We start from the raw sequence: 18925 nt of genomic DNA on the forward strand, positions 1-18925 counted from the left end.
GTTTTGAAGGATGTCCTTCTTTACAAATGTCATTTTTTTTAAAAAAGTATCAAATAGGGATTATTGTGAAATATTATAAAATAACCGTTTTCTACTTAACTCTCTGAAAGATTTAGTATGGTAATAAAGTTGTGTTTGGCGATGTTGTTGTGTTTAGTCTTGGCGGAATAGACCTGCTATGCTGCTGCTGCTTTGAATACTAAGGCAGAGCAAGTACCAACCCTTGCTACTGCCAGTACATATATTCATAGAAATGCAGTCTGAGAATATACTGCAAACATAATATACATGTAAACCCTGTGGCAGATCTAAACAAAGGTGGAGCTGGGGTGAAGGAGGGTCTCTGAAAATGCAGTGCATAAACCTAAAATAAAACAACACTGAGGCATTTAAAATGTCTAGAAGCAAGCTCATTGGCTGCTATGGTGACAGCAACCAATCACCTGCAGTATATAAAGTGAGTGACAGTTCAAAATGACCACTTCATCCGCGTGTGACGCTGCAGTGAGACAAATGGATTAGGAAAATGTTTTTATGTGTAACGGCAGTTCGCAACATTGCTTCCAGGGGGCACAAAGAGACGGGATGCAAACGGACAGAAATATACAGTAGCTGTAAATACCATGCTCCTTAATGAAGATGAAATAACGAAACAAAGCATTATTATTCATTCATATATCATTAAAAAGGTATCAACAAGCTTAATTACCATTGTAAACTTGTTAAGTGCAATGATGATTCATTTTGGAAATTAAAACTAAAGTAATAAAAGACGTAAAATATGTTAATGTAGGAGCAGATAAGGCATGACCTATCATTCTGTGCGCACAGTTTCATCTTTGTATTGATGATCATCTGAATTTTCAGCTTATTTACTCCAGTCTCCAGAGTCACATAATCCTTAAGAAAGTATTATATCATGCTCATTTTCTGCTAACATCATTTGTACAAAATATCTTATTGATTATTAAAATTATTAGGTGATTTTTATAATATAATGGTGATTAAACATTTCAGCTGATATAAGTTGGCAAAAATGTCACTCCAGAAATCCGACTAAAGTGTTCAGCATTTTATGTTCCATGAAAAATTCTACATTTCATCAAGAGCGGTGTGGGTTGCTGCTGATTTAATTACACAGTCTAATCGCTCAGAAATATATTTGAATATATTTAACTTTAAATGCATTGTTCTAATTTGAAGGAAAACAACTCTTTATTTAAAATAACTTGACAAAAACAAGGACAATAAAAAAAAATGAAAACAAAAAGTGGAAAACAAATGTGAAAATCAACTGAGCTCTTAATAACTTTTTTTTTATCTTTTTCTTAAAAATGCACAATTTTAATTAACAGCTAAATAATGATACACAATAAAAAGTTAATGCTTACTAATGAGAACTTAACTAATTAGAAATTTGTTCTATCAATTTTTTTTTTTTTATAGTTTACATATCAGTGCTAGAGGAATAAATTTTAACTGTTTGTGTTTTTAGGGCAAGCACAACAGCCTAAATTCATGTTTTCTATTGTCATGCATTTTGTAAACATTCCACAATTACAAAACAACAAAACAGATGAAACGTTATGAAGTGATCAATAATCAACAATCAACTTAAAGATTTGCACAACTGTTTTAGAACATCACAGTTTTTAAAGAACTTCCAGCATTTTATCAACTGTCTTCACTGTTTACTGTTCATCGACATAGTTTCCCATTTTTTACTATACATTGACAATTTTCCAAAAAGTTATATAAATCACCCCAGATAAAAAAAAAAATAAAAAAACACAAGAGAGAATCAAAAGTAAAAAATGGTGTTTACCTGGGGTCTCACTTAAAAAAAAAAAAAGAAAAAAAAAAAAAAACTTTTTTGCATAGAAACCCTTCTAAAAGTAAAAATATGGGGTACATTTTATGTATTAATTAATGATTATTGCTTTTATGATGCTTTACAGTGGTTTAAGTCAATATTTTAGTTAAATGTTTACGTGAGGTTTTCTTTTTTGCTTTTCATAGATTGAAATATTTGCATGGGAAGTGAAGTACACACATTTCCACCCTCGTTTTTTGTGTACACAACTTTTATAAGTAAGACACCTGAATTGAAGTCACAGTTTATAAAGTAAGACTAGCGGTTTTTTGTCAACCATTTTTGAAGTTTAGTATCAATGTTGTTCAATATTAGGGTAAAAAAGATCATGCGAACAAACTCCAGATACAAAAACATACTCAAAAGAGACAGAATCGGAAGTAATCAAAGGTAAACACCAAAACTTTTCACAGTTTTTAAAGTGATACTTCCAGTGTTTTATCGACTGTTTTAGCAGTTTCCAGTTTTTAGGTAAAAAATAAAACAGAAAAAAAACATTGTGATTACGTACCCCAAAAACAAAACCACGAAGCAGAAGACATCTGAAGTAATTAAAAATAGGGCCGCATAATATTGTATTGCGCAATTATTTGACAATATAGTCACTGCAGATTCTCCAAAGTTAAATTGAAATTATAGTTGACATGAAGCCAGTTGAGAATAGACAATGCCATCATCCATCGCCAATGGCCGATAGACATCCTGATGCCGAGGTGGCATTGCGATCCTCTGCCCCACCACTGTCGCAGCAGCAACCCACTCATGAAAAATACACACTTAGGCCCTGTTTACTCTAATACTAAAATAGCATTTTAGAACGAAAATGATCAACGTCCACAATGATGTTTCACCTAGCATTTCTAAAAAGATCTCCATCAACACTATACTGCTGAAAACACACATTAATGACCCCACACACACACACTGTCATGCTGCAGTGTACGAGTTCGTCTGAGCTCCAGTAGTCAGTAGGTGCTTTGAGCACAAAAGCCCAGAGAAATTATTTTAAAAAGAAAAGAAAATTAAAGAGGGGCTAATAATTCTAACTACAGCTGTATATCACAGAAAAAAAACTAAATAATCACAATGTTCAATATTTTCAATATTGTGCATCCCTAATCAAAAGCCAACACTCGACCTGAAAAGTTTTGCCCACCGATGTCTCAAGAACATCACAGTTAATAAAGTAGGCCTTGCAGTGTTCTAGAACACGCTCAAGTTCAACAGAGGATGTAGAGCATATCAAACACGCTTGCGTACTTTCTTCATGTCACACAGCTCTGAACTTCACACCCAATCTCGCAATGACCTCAACCAAGTGTCCTCACTTCACCTCCAGCTAATTTTCCCCTCGCCCGGGGCCACTGGTACTCCCTGTGTTTAATCCGGATGGTCAGAGCCCCAGTTAACGCTTGTATCCTCTTCAGTCTCTCTCCCTCCCCTCTGCTTTTTCTCCGTCTTCACAGTCTCCAAAGATTTAACCCAGCTCCCTCGCGTCTCCTCAATACATTGTGCTGTCTCCCCCTTTTCAAGGTGCTCTGTCTTCACCCAAAAACCTGACTCAGGCTCCAATGTCGCCAACCTGGGCCCGTCCCAGAGTGCCCTTGAGGATAAACAGCCCTCATTATTAATAGACGTCGCCTCGCTAAAGACACATGCTAATCTGTGCGCTGCATCTCTTTGAAGTCGGAGGCAGAACTCGGGGCAGATTATTTATAGCGCTAAAAAGATGATGCAGTTTTAATCCCTCCATCATTGGCTGGTTAGTATGAGGTCAGTCTGGTAGCAAGCAAAAAGCTTCCTCAGGGTTTAAACCGGGTGTGATGGAAGTAAAGAAATCTGCCTCGGCTTCCTCAAGAGATTGAGTTGAAGTCTTCAAATAAATCCTGTACTTTTTTTTTTTAAACTTAGGATGCGATGCTCTGACACAACGCTGTGTTATTGAACATGCATATGTATTACTATAGGAATAGACAGGGTGCATTTCAAAGAAACAGAAACTACTGTCTTTTTTTTTATTTTTTGCAAAATAGGTCATTGTCATTCTGGGCTAAATGAGACGGTGGTGCGCCTTTGCCCCCCAGTGGATCACAAGAAAACTGCATTGTGTCTTGTTTGTTGAAGAGATGTGGTTCAGTGGTGCTGAAAAGGCAGAATTTGGGAGGTTTTAGCTTTTCAGGATTGAATTCAAAAAAGGGTTGTTAATTGAATAATGCATGATTGTTTGGCATCTGTATTCTCAGCTGAAGTGTTTCTACTGTTGAGCGCAGAGAGGAGAGAAGTGCTGTATAATATTAACTAGCGGGTCTTCTGGAGGGAAAAGTAAGAGATGGTCTGTCAAAGATGTTGATATGTAAATGAGGATTGATTAATCACATGAAAGACCATGGTTGGATTTATCCTTTTGCAGTGTCTGAAATTTTAACTCTTGATAAATAGATTTTAATCTTAGAATATTTTGAACATTTTCAGATTTCTGTTTGTTTTGATATGGTTTAATGAGCTTATGTGTTTGTTTATGTTAGCCAACTAGCTAAAATAAATATTTGTATAATTTATATGATATGATATATGAAATGATATCATATTATTCATTCATTTTTCTTCAGCTTAGTCCCTTTATTCATGAATCGCCAACTTTTCTACCATTTGTTTTATAAAGTGGATGCCCTTCCAGCCGCAACCCAGTACTGGGAAACAACCATGCACTCTCACATGCACACATTACAGTCAATTTAGTTTATTCAGTTCACCTATAGCGCATGTCTTTATACTGTGCATGAAATCCACGCAAACACGGAAAAAACATGTAAACTCCACACAGAAATGCCAACTGACCCAGCCGGGACTTAAACCAGCAAACTTCTTGCAGTGAGGGGACAGTGCTAACCTCTGAGCCACCCTGTCACCTATATTATATTATATTATATTATATTATATTATATTATATTATATTATATTATATTATATTATATTATATTATATTATATTATATTATATTATATTATAATATATTATATTATATTATATTATATTATATTATAAATGTTTATATAAATCCACTAACATTGTAACTTATTAATTTATAGTATTTTTTTAAGTTATGGTGATTTAAAAACATCAGTTAAAAATGAAATAAATGAAAATAAATAGCATTTATGTTAGTATTGCTAAAATAATTGATATTTAGACTTGTTTACACAGAAAATAACATATTAAAAAACAAAACAGCCTAGTAATTACTTGGTAGTAGCAAACAGTTAAATTAAAATAAAATTAAATTGAATTAAACAGAATAAAATAATAAAATAAAATAAAATATCATTAAAAATAAAAAATAAAAATTAAATTAAAATGTAATTAAATAAAGCATCACAGGAGATAATTATTTAGTACATTATATTAATGGCTAAATAAATTAAATAATAAATTACAAAAACAAAAATCCATAAAGTATATATTGTTTAATAAAGTTAGTTAAAAAATATTACGCAACTTAAAAACTACTACATTAAAACATTGACAAAATGTGACTAATGATGACAAATATGTTACATAAAAACCTTAATAAATAACCAATCAATTATGAAGGCAAGCATGTTCATTATGTACAGTAAATGTTGCTAAAGATGATATAAATGAAAAAGTGCCACTTTAGCTCTCGAAAACAAATTTATTTTGACAATGCTTCAACCTGGGGTGACACGATGGCTCAGTGGTTAGCACTGTCCACTCACAGTTCTGGTTGAAGTGCAAAGACAGGCAGTATGCTGTAAGTGAATTGAATAAGCTAAATTTGCAGTAGTCTATGTTTGTGAATGAGTGTGTATGAATGTTTCTCAGTACTGGGTTTCAATTTGTTTTTGAAAGCTAAAATGGCAGCGTGCTGATTTAGTTTTTTTCAATTGTGTCTTGCTTGATACACAACCTGTCTTTAAGGAATTTGGATGTGCACACACTGATGATTTTCTTGTTAAAGATGATATAAATGCCATTATAAAAAATAAAATAAATAAATAACTAAGGCACGAACTGCAGACAAAATACATCTGAATATCCAAAACATTTGTCAGTCTAAGAAAAGTCTTTAACCTCTCCATGGAAACTAAATTATTGATACTGAAAATGTCAGCATTTCTCACATTCTTAGTTTAAACTCAAACCACAATAACTTTCATTAAATAAATTTAAAAATAGATAAATATATTATTATTAAACAAAACAAAATCAAATAAAATCAATCATTAACTCCTTAGTTGTTAAATTCATGTTAAACATATTTTTAGAGGACGCTCAGTTACCTGTTGCTATGTTAAAATATCCACATTTCCAGTTGGACCATATTTCCATGCAGTCAGATAAATTACAAATCAGCATCATATTTGTCAGTTCAGACTCTCATGCAGACTCGTTATCGCCGATTAGTGCATGCGAAATCGAGATTGATTTGTATCTGCAGGAGGATCACTCATGAAGCGATGTGTTAGATGATACACGGCTGAAGGTGTTTTCAGTCAAAGAAATGTATTTGCACACCGCTATCCAGCATATCTATCACAGTGCTCTAATAATTGACAGTAAAAAAGTGGTCTTCAGTTAGAAGTCACAGTTAGTGATATAAAACATTAAACACTTAGACGAGGGAAAACACCACTGATTCACTACAGACAATTAGTTCTGTCTTATTCCCCGTTATAAATGACTGGGATGAAGTTTAAAAGACTCAATTCTCTATAATAATCCACTCATTATTAGCCATTGTGTTTTAATGTCATTAGGTAACTACACTGTAAAAAATATACATGATTAATTAGTCATGACAGCATGTTTTAGTACATTGTAATCAATTAAACTACATTAATCATGTTCTAAATTAATTTGATAAGTTACACAAGCCGTTTTAAAATATATTATAAGTTCAAATACCTCATAAGGTTATTTTGATTCAGCTTAAATATTTAAAGCAACCAATATTTTTTACAGTGTACGGTAGTTTGTATTTGAATTATTATTAGTAGTATTTTTTTTATTATTTTTTTGTCACTTACTAGCTAACTTTCCTTTAGCTTATTTCCTACTTTATCAGAGGTTGCCACAGCAGAATGAACCCTCAATTATTCTGTCAATTGCTTTACTAGTAGTAGTCATGGTAGTAGTAGTACAATTACAACAACAAATACTACTACTACAACTACTACTGCAACTACAACAACATTTACAACTACTACCACTACTACTAGAACAACAACAACAACTACTACTACAACTACCACTGCAACTACTACTAAAACTACTACTTCTACAACTACAACAACTTCTACTACTACTACTATTGCAACAACAAATACTACAACTACTACTGCAACTACAACTACAACAATAACAATAACGACTACTGCTACTACTACTATACCAACTAAAACAACTACTATAATTGCAACTAACAAATACTACTGGTACTACTACAGCTATTACTACAACTACAACAACTAATACTACAACAACAACAACAACATTTTTAATTCCCAACTTAAAGTTTAGTAATCCTTTTATCTTTCAGTTTTTATATGTCTGTCTTTTTGTTTGATTGATTTTGTGTAAAATTATTGATATTTTATTTATTTTAGATTTAGTTATGTTAATGTAAATCAAACTGCAAAGAAAGGGAGACACTTGGTGAGCTAGCGGAAATAAATATTTGTTTGTTGGTTTGATATGTTTGCATAATACACAATGTTTTATTAAAAGACAATAACTAATATTTAAAAATGAAATACAATTTCAAAGCATCAATTTGTGATATAATTAGGGGGAAATATTGTGTAAATGATATAACAAAGTACTATAAACAAACAAGCCATAATCTACTATAAATGAACTAAATGCACTATAAACAAACAAACAAATGAACAAACCAAATAAATAAATAAACTAAAACAACAAACAAAAACAAACCAACATATAAATAAATAGAATTACTCAATGTAGTCAATGCTGACAAAAATCTCAGTTAGAAATAAGAGAATACATAAATAATAAATAATAATACACAAATAAGCAAGTATGTATTATTTTTATATACTGTATGTATAAATTTTTGTATTTTAAATTATTCACAATGTCATGTCAATGCCTTTATGAATTCCATTATAACATGTTTACACAGGCATTAAATCTGTTGCAGTTTGAATCACATACAAATGACAGTTAACAATCAAATTAATTTGTCAGTTTAATAATAAGGTCAAAGCAATATCTTCTCAGCTTCTTCCTGAAAACTTAATGTTTCAAAATAATTGGTAATTCATAAAATGTTTGTTTTAGTCTCACTTTCTTTTAGTTTGAATATAAACTAAAACAACTTACATTAGATACAGTCGATAAAAAAATAGGATAGAAATCAATAAAAAAACAAACAACGACAAACTACAGAAACCAAAAAAACAGAAATATAATAATAATAATAATAATAATAATAATAATAATAATAATAATATTTATAATTATAAATATTTTTATCATCATCATCATCATCATCATCATCATTATTAATATTATTATTATTATTATTATTATTATTATTATTATTATTATTATTATTATTATTATTACTGCAAAATAGGCAAGGGATCAACAACTATTTCTTATAACTATTACCAATTCCTCCATTCTGCTTCTCCATTATGGAAAGATGAATGAAGGGATGAAGCTTAACTCCCCATTAACAGCACTGTCTGCCAATCCCACAGTTGCTGATTTACATGGCATTATACTAAACCTGGTCAAAGACCTGTAGGCTGTAATGATTCCCCACACACCTCCACACATTAACACACCGTTAAACCATATTCACGCTCCGGCGATCGGGTGAAGGAATGGCGATGGATTCTTGGATAAGAGGTCTGTGCGTTTGAGATTTAATGAGATTGCTCTTTGCCTTGGAAAGTGGCAGTGTAATGTTTACTTTTGCACACCTCTGTACACAATAATACTTTGTGTACAAACATGCCCCAGTCTGGGAGGAACACAACGGCATATAAACAACAGCCAATGATTTGCACAGCACCGTTCCTGCGTCCTAAATGAATAGGGAAAAATTCCAAAAATACAGTGTGTGACAATTGGCTAACCATAGGTGGCTTGATTGAAATTGCTGCTGCTTTTCTTGCCGCTGACATTTCTTTCTGGTAAATCATTGAGTTCTGTTTCAATAGAGCAAAAATGCTGCATGCCATAATCAAATGTGATAATGACAAGGTTCTCTGAAAAAAATTTTTTTAAAAAAATAATAATAAATATATATATATATAAAATGAATGGATAGTCACGCAAAAATGAAAATGTTCTCACCGGTTATTGACTATGCACTTGTTCCAATTTTTTTATTATTTTTTTTTAACTTTCTTTTTGCTGTCGAGCACTAGGGTTGAATATCATTTAATTTTAGTGATTCCGATTTTGATTATCAAATATGTTTTTTTTTACCAGTTATCTTTTTTTTATATATATATATATATTTGGATTTCTTTTTCTCTCTAAAGAGCATTCAGTACATGTTGGTATTGCTGTAATAAATGACTTTTAGACTTAAACACAAAACAAAATAAAATAAAATATTTATATTAAAATAAAATGTAATTAAATAAAAAAATGAAGTAAATAAAATTACATTTAAAGATTAAAATTAAATTAAATAAAACAAAATAAAATATATTTTTCATAAAATGTAAATAAATTAAATTTGAAAAAAATAAAATAAAACAAAAAAAATAAAATAAAATAAAATAAACATACAGGGGCTATGGATTACAGGTAAGAATATTATAATTAATATTTAGTTTTATTTTCAAAGTCATTATTTCAATTTATAAGGTTTATGAAACACCAACACAGGCTTTTTTTCATCTGTATATGTTTATTTTCTGTCATGACAACTCTCAGAGAGATTTAGTGTGGTAATGAATATGTATTTGGCAATGTTAATGTGTTTGGTCTTGGTGGAATAGATCTGCTACACTGCTGCTGCTGCTTTGTTTACTATGATAGAGCAAGAACCGACACTTGCTACTGAGAGGATATTCATAGACATGCAGTCTGAGAATATAGTACACTGGGCTGCAAACATAATATGCATATAACCCTTGTAGCAGATCTAAACAGAGGTGGAGCTGGGGTGGAGCTAGGGTGGAGAAGGGTCTCCAAAATGCATTGGAACATTACAGCGTAGAACAACATTGATTTAGCCATTAAATTGTATGTTATCACAGAGGAGCACAATAACAACAATAACAAAATCTGTGATAGTAATGAGGTGCCGCAGAACTAATAATATAACTTCACACACTCACATACACAAACACAAGTCTTTCTTGAGATCTAGCATTCAGAAGTAGTTAACCATGCACTCGTGTTCTCATTCAGCCTGCACGGCAAACATGGCAGATTACAAATCTCAAGAAGGCATCTAAAATTGACCATTTTCAGAGTTAAGAGGACAAAACAGCAACATGAACGAGGAAGGTTTGATTCCCAAACAGCAAAATGATGAGTTTCTCTGTGCAGGTTTACTGTCTGTCAGACAACATCTTATAGAGATAATAGCATTGCAGTGGAAAGTAAATGGAGTTTGTTAAAGCGGGTGACAGCGTGGGGTGACCTTATCAAAGTGTGATAAAGAGGAAATGGGGACAGAAATCAAAATAGCAGCGCAGAAGCGACACAACACAGCTGTTGCACTCTGCGCTGGATGGCGAGGCGGCTCGGGACTTCTTTTTTGGGGGTTTTCAGCCGCAGGGAGGCTTGTTATTTGTTACTGGGTGGAATGAACTGCTATGCTGAAAAGTGCTAAAGATAATACAGCCTAGTGCAATACATGACAACACAAGTGAGAGAATAAGGAAGCATTATAACTTTTTATAATAGCAATTTTAAAAAACAAAACCTCCACTAAGATGCAAAAGTACAATGTAAGATGCAAAAATACAATGTAAAAGTATTACATAAAGCATTAATTATTATATTACTGATATGAATGTATTATTTAATAAGCATGACTAATTTAAAGTATAGATTACAATACAAGAATGGATTTTGTGTGTTGGTTGTTTTGTAAAGCACTTTGGTCAACATTTGTTGTTTTTGAATGTGCTACATAAAGAAAGCAAGCAAACAAACAAACAACAAACAAATAAAATCCATAAAATTATGTAATGGTATAAAATATGCATAATAAGCATATTCATACATTTTACAGGTGTAAATAATTATATGCATAACATAAATTCTTATCATTTATTACAATCATTTGCCATGCTTTTTTGTTATTATTTTGCCGGTTTATATTTATATGTAAATACTATGTTATACACTTGTATTTTAATAAATGAGTTATAACTAATGCACTGCTTATTATAATGTATGAGTTATGATAGAAATGTATGAACAAATGTATTATAAATAATGTATTGTTTATTATAATGTATGAGTTAGGAGAAAGTTCAATTAGGCTAGTAGTAATGTGACATTTGCTGTATTGTAACTATTGCTCTTTTCCCTATATCATTTATTGGTGTTTATTATATTCATATTATCAATTTTAAACCATTAGATGTAAAATGTATAAATCATTCTTTAAAATGTGAAAAAAAAATGTTTTTTAATAATTCATTTTAATAAATTATACCATCAAAGACAAAATTATTAGTCCTGCCAAATTTTTTGGGAGAAATATTTCCCAAATGATGTTTAAAAGAGCAAAGAGATTTTCACAGTATTCCTTATTATATTTTGGATGGATGGATAATAGCATGGACGGGTGGAATTATAAAATGGACAAATGGAATACTAGAATGGATGGATGGAGTAATAGAATGGACAGATGAACAGATGGAATAATAAAATGGTTGGACGGATGGATGGAATAATAGAATGGACGGATGGAATAATAAAATGGACGGATTGATGGATGACCTTAAGGAATGAATGGATTGAATAATAGAATAGATGGATGGAATCATAGAATAGACAAATGGGAAAAAAAAAGAATAGACAGGTTGAATAATAGAATAGATGGATGAAATAATAGAATGAACGGATGGACAGGTGGAATTAAAGAATAGACGAAGGAATAATAGAATAGACGAATGGATGGATGAAATAATAGAATCGACAAATGGAATAATAGAATGGACAGATGGACAGGTAGATGCAATAATAGAAGAATTAAAAGATGGATGGACGGATGGATGCAACAGTTGGATTGATGATGGATGGGTGGATGCTATAATTGGATGGATGGATGGATGAAAGGACAGATGGATGCAATAGTAGAATGGATGGATTGAAAGACGAATGGACGGATGGATGGAATAATTGGATGGACGAATAGAGGCAATAATTAGACGGACAGATGAACGGATGGATGGATGCAATAATAGAATGGATGGATTGACAGACGAATGGATGGATGGATGTTAAAACTTGTATGTTTAAAAACGTGTTGAATAAAACTCCCCAATTAAACAACACTTGCCAAATATTTTTAAAATATTTGAAATTTTACAACAGGGCTAATAATTGTGTCTTCAGCTTTGCATTTTACATTATACATAATAAATTAATTAAATTATAAACTTTAAAGCAAATATTTATTTGTTGCACATGTAGTATTATGTACAGTATGCATCATCAAAACAGGTTTAAAAATAATAACTAACACAATAATTTATTATACCTGTTACATTCTGAATTAAACATAAATTCTGAATTTATTAAACATAAATTCTGAAGTACTTTAAACGTCAGGTGCAAACTACTTTAAATGTCTTATCTTACAAGTTCAAATACTGTATAATAAGCAAATTATTTGTCATTAACTTACAACGAAACCAGAGAAACTAAATAAATAAAAATAAAGGTGTTGAAATGACATGCATTCCTGTGAAATACAACATCTACCTGTTCTGTCTGAAAGCTCTAAGCCTCCACTGCCTTCAGAACAAGCCTCGGGCTGTAAGTGACACAGAGTAACATGCCAGCTAGAAGAAAGTTTGAGGAACAGAGTCTGTTCTTCTCGGCTCTTGCAGTGCGCAGTGGGGTTTACATCCGCCGGCACTGGAGGATCAGCCTGACACAGACGCTAAACCTCTGGGAAGGAGGAATCACAGCCAAAAACATCTGAAGAGGTGTCAGAGTTCAGGCTTCCTCCACAGTCAGGACGCTTACAGAGAAGGAACTTCTGCTTCTTAAACCAGACATAAGCCTGTATCTTATAGTGTATGTTTATATTAGGCATGTCTGTTTCAACAAACTGACTATTCACTAATGCTGGGAACCAAATGTGGAATTAAAGTTTTACCCAAAAATGTACATTCAGATCTAATTAAGTACCTAAATGAGCCAACCCGGGCTCATTGTGGAAACGTAGCCCCACGGACGTTTCTGCAGACTGCGAAATATGTCCTGGAAGTGACGTACTCAAGCAGTTTTTGTTTTCGCGGATCCGCGAGAGGCCGCTGTGCACGCTTTTTCGCGTCTCGAACGCCTCTCGGGAGCGCGCGTCATTCGCGCCCGCACTGTTCTCGCGTGAAAAGCCGCCGGAGGCCGCTGTGGAGCGACCGTCCTTCCGACTGACTGGCTGAACGATCGACCGGGCAGCCAGCCAATCGGTCTCCAGAAACAGGCCCGTGCAGAGACCGTCCAAAGGGCATGTGCCGGATATATTTTTTGAATATCATCTCAAAAACATTGCATGAATTAGATGCTTTGTTTCCAGTGAGAAGCTTGTTCATGTTTTTATCACCAGCAGGGTGGATTTCTGTAATGGACTCCTCACTGGCCTCCCTAAAAACTCAGGCCCCGTTTACACTAGTGCGTCTTAGTTTAAAAACGGCGTTTTAAAATGAAAACGATCCGCGTCCACACTAGCGTTTCACCCAGCGTTTCTGAACAGCTCTCCATCCAGATTAAAATGGAGAAAACGCACATCATGTGACCATACACACACACAGACATACACACTCTGGCATGCACTGCAGCGTGCTTTAAGCACATACCCATATGAGAGCTGTGCAAGTCGGGGAGTTCATCAAGGATCTCCCGTTGGATCTATATTTGTTAAACATGATATATAACTCATCTTTTTGTCTATATCTAACAACATATTCCCCAACTTTGGTCTGTTGAATCTATTACTTGTTCTCAGTTAACGTGTTTTGGCTAAGCGCAAGTATGAATTAGGTTAATATTTTAATTAATGTAACCCCGGACACCGATTCTGCACAATTGGCTGATTGCCTGCCTTTTTTTTTCTCTATTGTATAAACTTATTGTATGTTATACTTTTAAAATGGACATTATTGATTATTAAAACTGAAAATCAGTGTAAAAGAGGCTATGTACGAAAGGAGGCAGTAATGTTATAGGCTCCGTTTTGTTATAAATATGCATGAAGATGACGCTCATATTAAGCAGCTACACGATGCCTCAACATTTTTGACGTCTGTTAAGTTGCTAATATGAAAATGAAAATCAACAGTTCCTCACATAATGTTTTCATTTTATTGTTAAGACAGTGCAACTTCTGAACTTCTGAACTGAATCCACGGAGAGGATGCAGGACTGAACTGTGTGTGTAGGATACTTAATATTGTGCAAAACCCTCAATCAGACATGCAAATGTCTACTGCCCCGCCTTCATTTTCAGATGTCTCCGTTTTCCCCCATCCACACTGAGATGGAGCAGCAGCTTTTTAGAATGAAAACAGCCTCTCCAGCGTTTTCAAAACGATCCGTTTTCGGGGATCGAAAATTCTGGCGTAGTGTGGACGGATGGCGTAACCATAGCAAAACTTATGCATTTTCAAACTAAAATGCATTAGTGTAAATGGGACCTCAGTCAGACAGTTGCAACTCATCCAGAAAGCTGTTGACCAGGATTTTGACCACAACCAGGAAATCAGAGCACATCACAGCTATCCTTAGGTCTTTACACTGGCTCTCAGTTACTTCAGGATAGATTTTAAAGTATTATTGCTTGTCTATAAATTACTAAATGGCCTAGCAGATCACCAACAGATCACTCAGGTCAGTAGGATCAAGTAAATTAGAAATTCAGTCAAGTTTAGTCAAAGCAGGGGGAATCGGCCTTCAGCTACTATGCCCCCTACTCCTGGAATCAGCTTCCAAAAAAAGATCAGATGTGCTCCAACATTAGGCACATTCAAATCAAGACTGAAAACACATATGTTTAGCTTTGCCTTTACTGAACGAGCACTGTGCTACGTCCCACAGATTTCACTATTATGTCTTTCTTTTCTTTTTTCATTTTTTTTAAAACATGTTTTAAAACATTTTAATCTGTTTTTAATCACTGTTATTCTTTGTTTCGTTTTCTTATACTTGTCTATTTTATTCATGTTTATGTAAAGCACTTTGAATTAACGGTGTATGAAATGTGCTATATAAATAAACTTACCTAATCTTTAATCACTATCTACTCACACTCAATTGGTTCCAGACCTTTAGGAGTTTCTTTAAACAAACTTTAAAGTTTTTCTTTACACAAAAGAATATATTTGAGGAAAGTTTAAACCACCGACTTCCATATATTAGAATAAATAAATACCACAGAAGTCAATGGTTATAGGTTTACAGTTTCTTCACAATATCTTTTTGTCTGTTCAACAGAACAAAAAAAAACCCAAACAGGTTGAAGTCAAATTAAGGATGCGTACATAATTTTTATTTTTATTTTGCTTTAAGTATTTGTGTGAACAAAAAAAAAAGCTAATTAAAGCCAGATGTTGCAAAAAGAGTAGAATGAATGACGTTTATGTTTTAGGTTGACTAAATATTACAAAAAAAAAAAAATGACGAGCAATAGACAGATTCAATAGATCAATTTTTACAACTGAAATTAGCCTATGAAAAAGTCTGGTGAACCACACCTTTTGACTTATAAAGTCTTATTGCTCATCGTCGTAAATTAAAACAACAGCCTATGACAGCTGAGCAGACTTCCAGAAAATTAACAATGAACATCTGACCAACGTGAGGAGAGTTTACTTGCACAGGACTTGTTTTAACTATTTTGGTCTGTTTAGAAATGCTGCCAGTTGAAAACAAACCACACTAAAAACAAAAAGCAACATTGTAACAACTTTAATCCCTTCTTAGAAACAAAACAATATATCTACAGGTGTGAAAGCGGCCCAGGAACTTTTATGCCATAAGGCATAATCTCATGGAATTAAAATAAAGTTCTTTGGATGTCAGTATCAGTATTGTTTGTTTTTGGGATATCTATAAGCTAATGTGCACCAAAACAATGACAAACTTTGCATTTAGAATATATAAAACATATATAAACATGTAAACTTTGTCACTTCAGCCTAAATAAATCAATGAGACGATGCCAACCATCAAGAACTTTGAGGACAACACATACTCTTAATACACTCAATTAAACATGTACACATAGACATAATCTACATGCAGGTTAACTATGTAAGTATAAAATAACTTATATTTGATTGTAACTTTAACTTAATTTGATTATAATGCAATAACGTGCACCTTTTGTAAAGCTGCTTTGAAACAATAATTACTGTTAAAAAGCCCTATACAAAATATCTTCATGTTACCTCATACTTCAGTTTCTCATCAAATCGTGACCAATCAAATGCTCTCTAGTATCTAACATGCCCTGCCCCCTGCAAGAAGCTTCTCATTTGATTGGGAGGAGATACACAATGTCCCGCCCTCTCAAATTTTTTTTTCAGTTGAGATGACGTCGAATTACATCAAATAAAAATGCACATTTCAAAGCACTTAACGGGACCTTTAACATTTATTTATTGCATGTTCATGAGCCAGCCTAAATGTACCAGTTGAGTAATATACCAATGCATTTTAGATAATTAATGATCTAGTAATGTAGTCTATGATGGACACAGCCCAGTACATTTATGCGCTGTATGTCGCTCACTTTGAATTTTTATTAGGTTTCTTTGCATAGAAACCTGTTCTGTTTCTCCACGAATAGTACTGAAAAGTTATAATAAACTTAAGTAAGCTCGCTTTATTTTTCTCTCACATCTGGTATCAAAGTTTAATCGACCATCTATAATGTATATCGATTTAAAGGATTATCCATAATTAGTCTATCGTCATTTAAGCTATGACCTTCCAAGTTGATATATTATAAAAAGAGGACAGCGGACGTGATTTGGTGACCTGAGTGTCCAAAACAAAGAGCCTTTATAGTCAAATAAAAAATGTGAGTTTTCTTGACCCTTTCTCAGTCTGTGATTGATGGGTTCATTTTACCTGTCGCTTGTAGTCAGTTTTATCACTGTAATAAATAAATAAAGCCAGACAAAATCCAAGTGTCTGTTAGCCGAGACAAGTTTGAATCCAGCAGCAATGACCTGTAAAAATAACCTTTCAAAATATTGCATATTTTTTCTACTCCTTTTTTCATCATTTTATGCTGTTTTTGAAAATGTCTCCCAGGAAAGCTTGTTTGCACCACAGAATAAATAAATAAGATTTTTTAATTGATTACTTGAATTAAACCTTATTGTGACTTTGTAAGTTTTAAGCAACTGAAGATGGTTCTTCTTTGAATTGTGATTCTTCTTGCAATTTCTAATCAAACGATTGTCTAGTTCATATTAATATGTAATCATAACTGTGATTAACACAGATTGGCAAAAATATATTTTTTTAAAAAGTCAGAGAAGTAGCTCAAAATTCCAAGTTTCAAACCATTTTTCCCCCCGTTCAAACATTATATCTCAAATTTTCACCATTTGTCTATAAACTGTGACTCTTGTGAAACTGTGTCTTTATTTTCGACTTTTAACCAGTTTTGAGAAAAAACTTCAGATCTGCAAGAAACTCTATAAACATGAAATTCATGTTAGAAACACACAACTCTCGAAAGGAAGTCAGAACTGCAGATACAGCGGGAAAAGTAAGTCATGAACATGTCCTATTTTGTTTTTTTTTTTCTGTGAATAATATTTCTAAAGGAGCTGTTGACATTGAATTGAACCAGATTTTAGTAAAAACCAAACAGTACAAACATTAAAATAAAACAAAACAAACAAAAAAAAAATCTGAAAAAGGAGCTGTGTCTAATAACAATGAAATAACACAAGGAAAAAGTACTGAACTACTGAAACATACTTTATATAAAAGACTGTTTTAGTGATGGCAGCTTTGTTGAAAGACAGCTCTCATAGGCAGACTTCAACAGAGTATAAACATCTTAATGGTTCTGTGGATCTCGTCTATCAAATCGGATCTTTAATAAGTATTTTCTATTTAATTCAAGTCATTTAAATTTAATTTAAATTTTATTCAAGCCATTCTACAGCCTAATTTTCTTTCTTTGAAAGCATCTGAGAGTTTCCTTTGCTGTGTTTTGAATCATTGTCTTGCTGAAATGGCCCCTCTGGTTTCATCTTCATCATCGTGCTATTGTAGAAGTTGGACTGAAGCAGCTAATATTAATTTACTATGTGGAAGGGCAGAGGGTTGCTGAATAACTACTGAGAGCTTTCAGCTGCTGTCTGGGCTTTCACTGCCTTTCTACACCCCACTTTCTTCACGTGTTCAATACTTTTTCCCTGTGTTGTTTAATTTTATTACACATAACATAATTTGTAAACTAATTTAATTTGTTTCCTTTGCATATATGGATTTATTTATGTTACCAAAATCCGAGGAAAATTCCACATCAACAGCACCTTTAGAAATATGTTTTCTGAGAAAAATGGTGATTTGTTCGACACTTACTTCCCTGCTCTATATTCTCAAGATTAATAAAAGCTTAAACTCATAATGGTTCAAAATAGTCTAAATTATGCAAATAAGGACAGAAAAGATTGTGAGTTTGCATTCTGAGATTGGCCCCTCATTAATCACGGTAGATACATTGTAAAAATAGCTTGCAATAGGTGAAATCCGCAAAGTGGTCAGCTTTATTTTTTTCACAATTATTATAGATGTTTTAAGGCTGTAAAACCCCTCACTACACTATTCTCT

At 32.9% G+C, this 18925-nt stretch overlaps 2 protein-coding genes across 6 annotated transcripts in view; one reads left to right on the plus strand and one right to left on the minus strand.

Annotated features, from left to right (window-relative positions):
* Positions 1-18925, minus strand: part of opcml (opioid binding protein/cell adhesion molecule-like) — a 375490-nt gene that overhangs the window by 236799 nt on the left and 119766 nt on the right. The window contains exon 1 of one of the 5 annotated variants that reach the window (XM_087269340.1): positions 6175-6452. The exons of 3 other annotated variants lie outside the window; for them this stretch is intronic. In XM_087269340.1, the coding sequence (XP_087125466.1) occupies positions 6175-6253 (79 nt within the window). In that variant the 5' untranslated portion in view covers positions 6254-6452. Of the gene's footprint in view, positions 1-6174; positions 6453-18925 lie in introns of those variants that run through there. One more of the 5 variants, XM_087269343.1, reaches the window with a different exon arrangement.
* The window catches only part of LOC147842129 (uncharacterized), a 183112-nt gene that overhangs the window by 96872 nt on the left and 67315 nt on the right, over positions 1-18925 (plus strand). The window lies entirely within an intron of this gene.

Source organism: Danio rerio, chromosome 10 (genome assembly GCF_052040795.2).
Source record: "Danio rerio strain M-AB ecotype USA chromosome 10, GRCz13ab, whole genome shotgun sequence".
Taxonomy (NCBI): domain Eukaryota; kingdom Metazoa; phylum Chordata; class Actinopteri; order Cypriniformes; family Danionidae; genus Danio; species Danio rerio.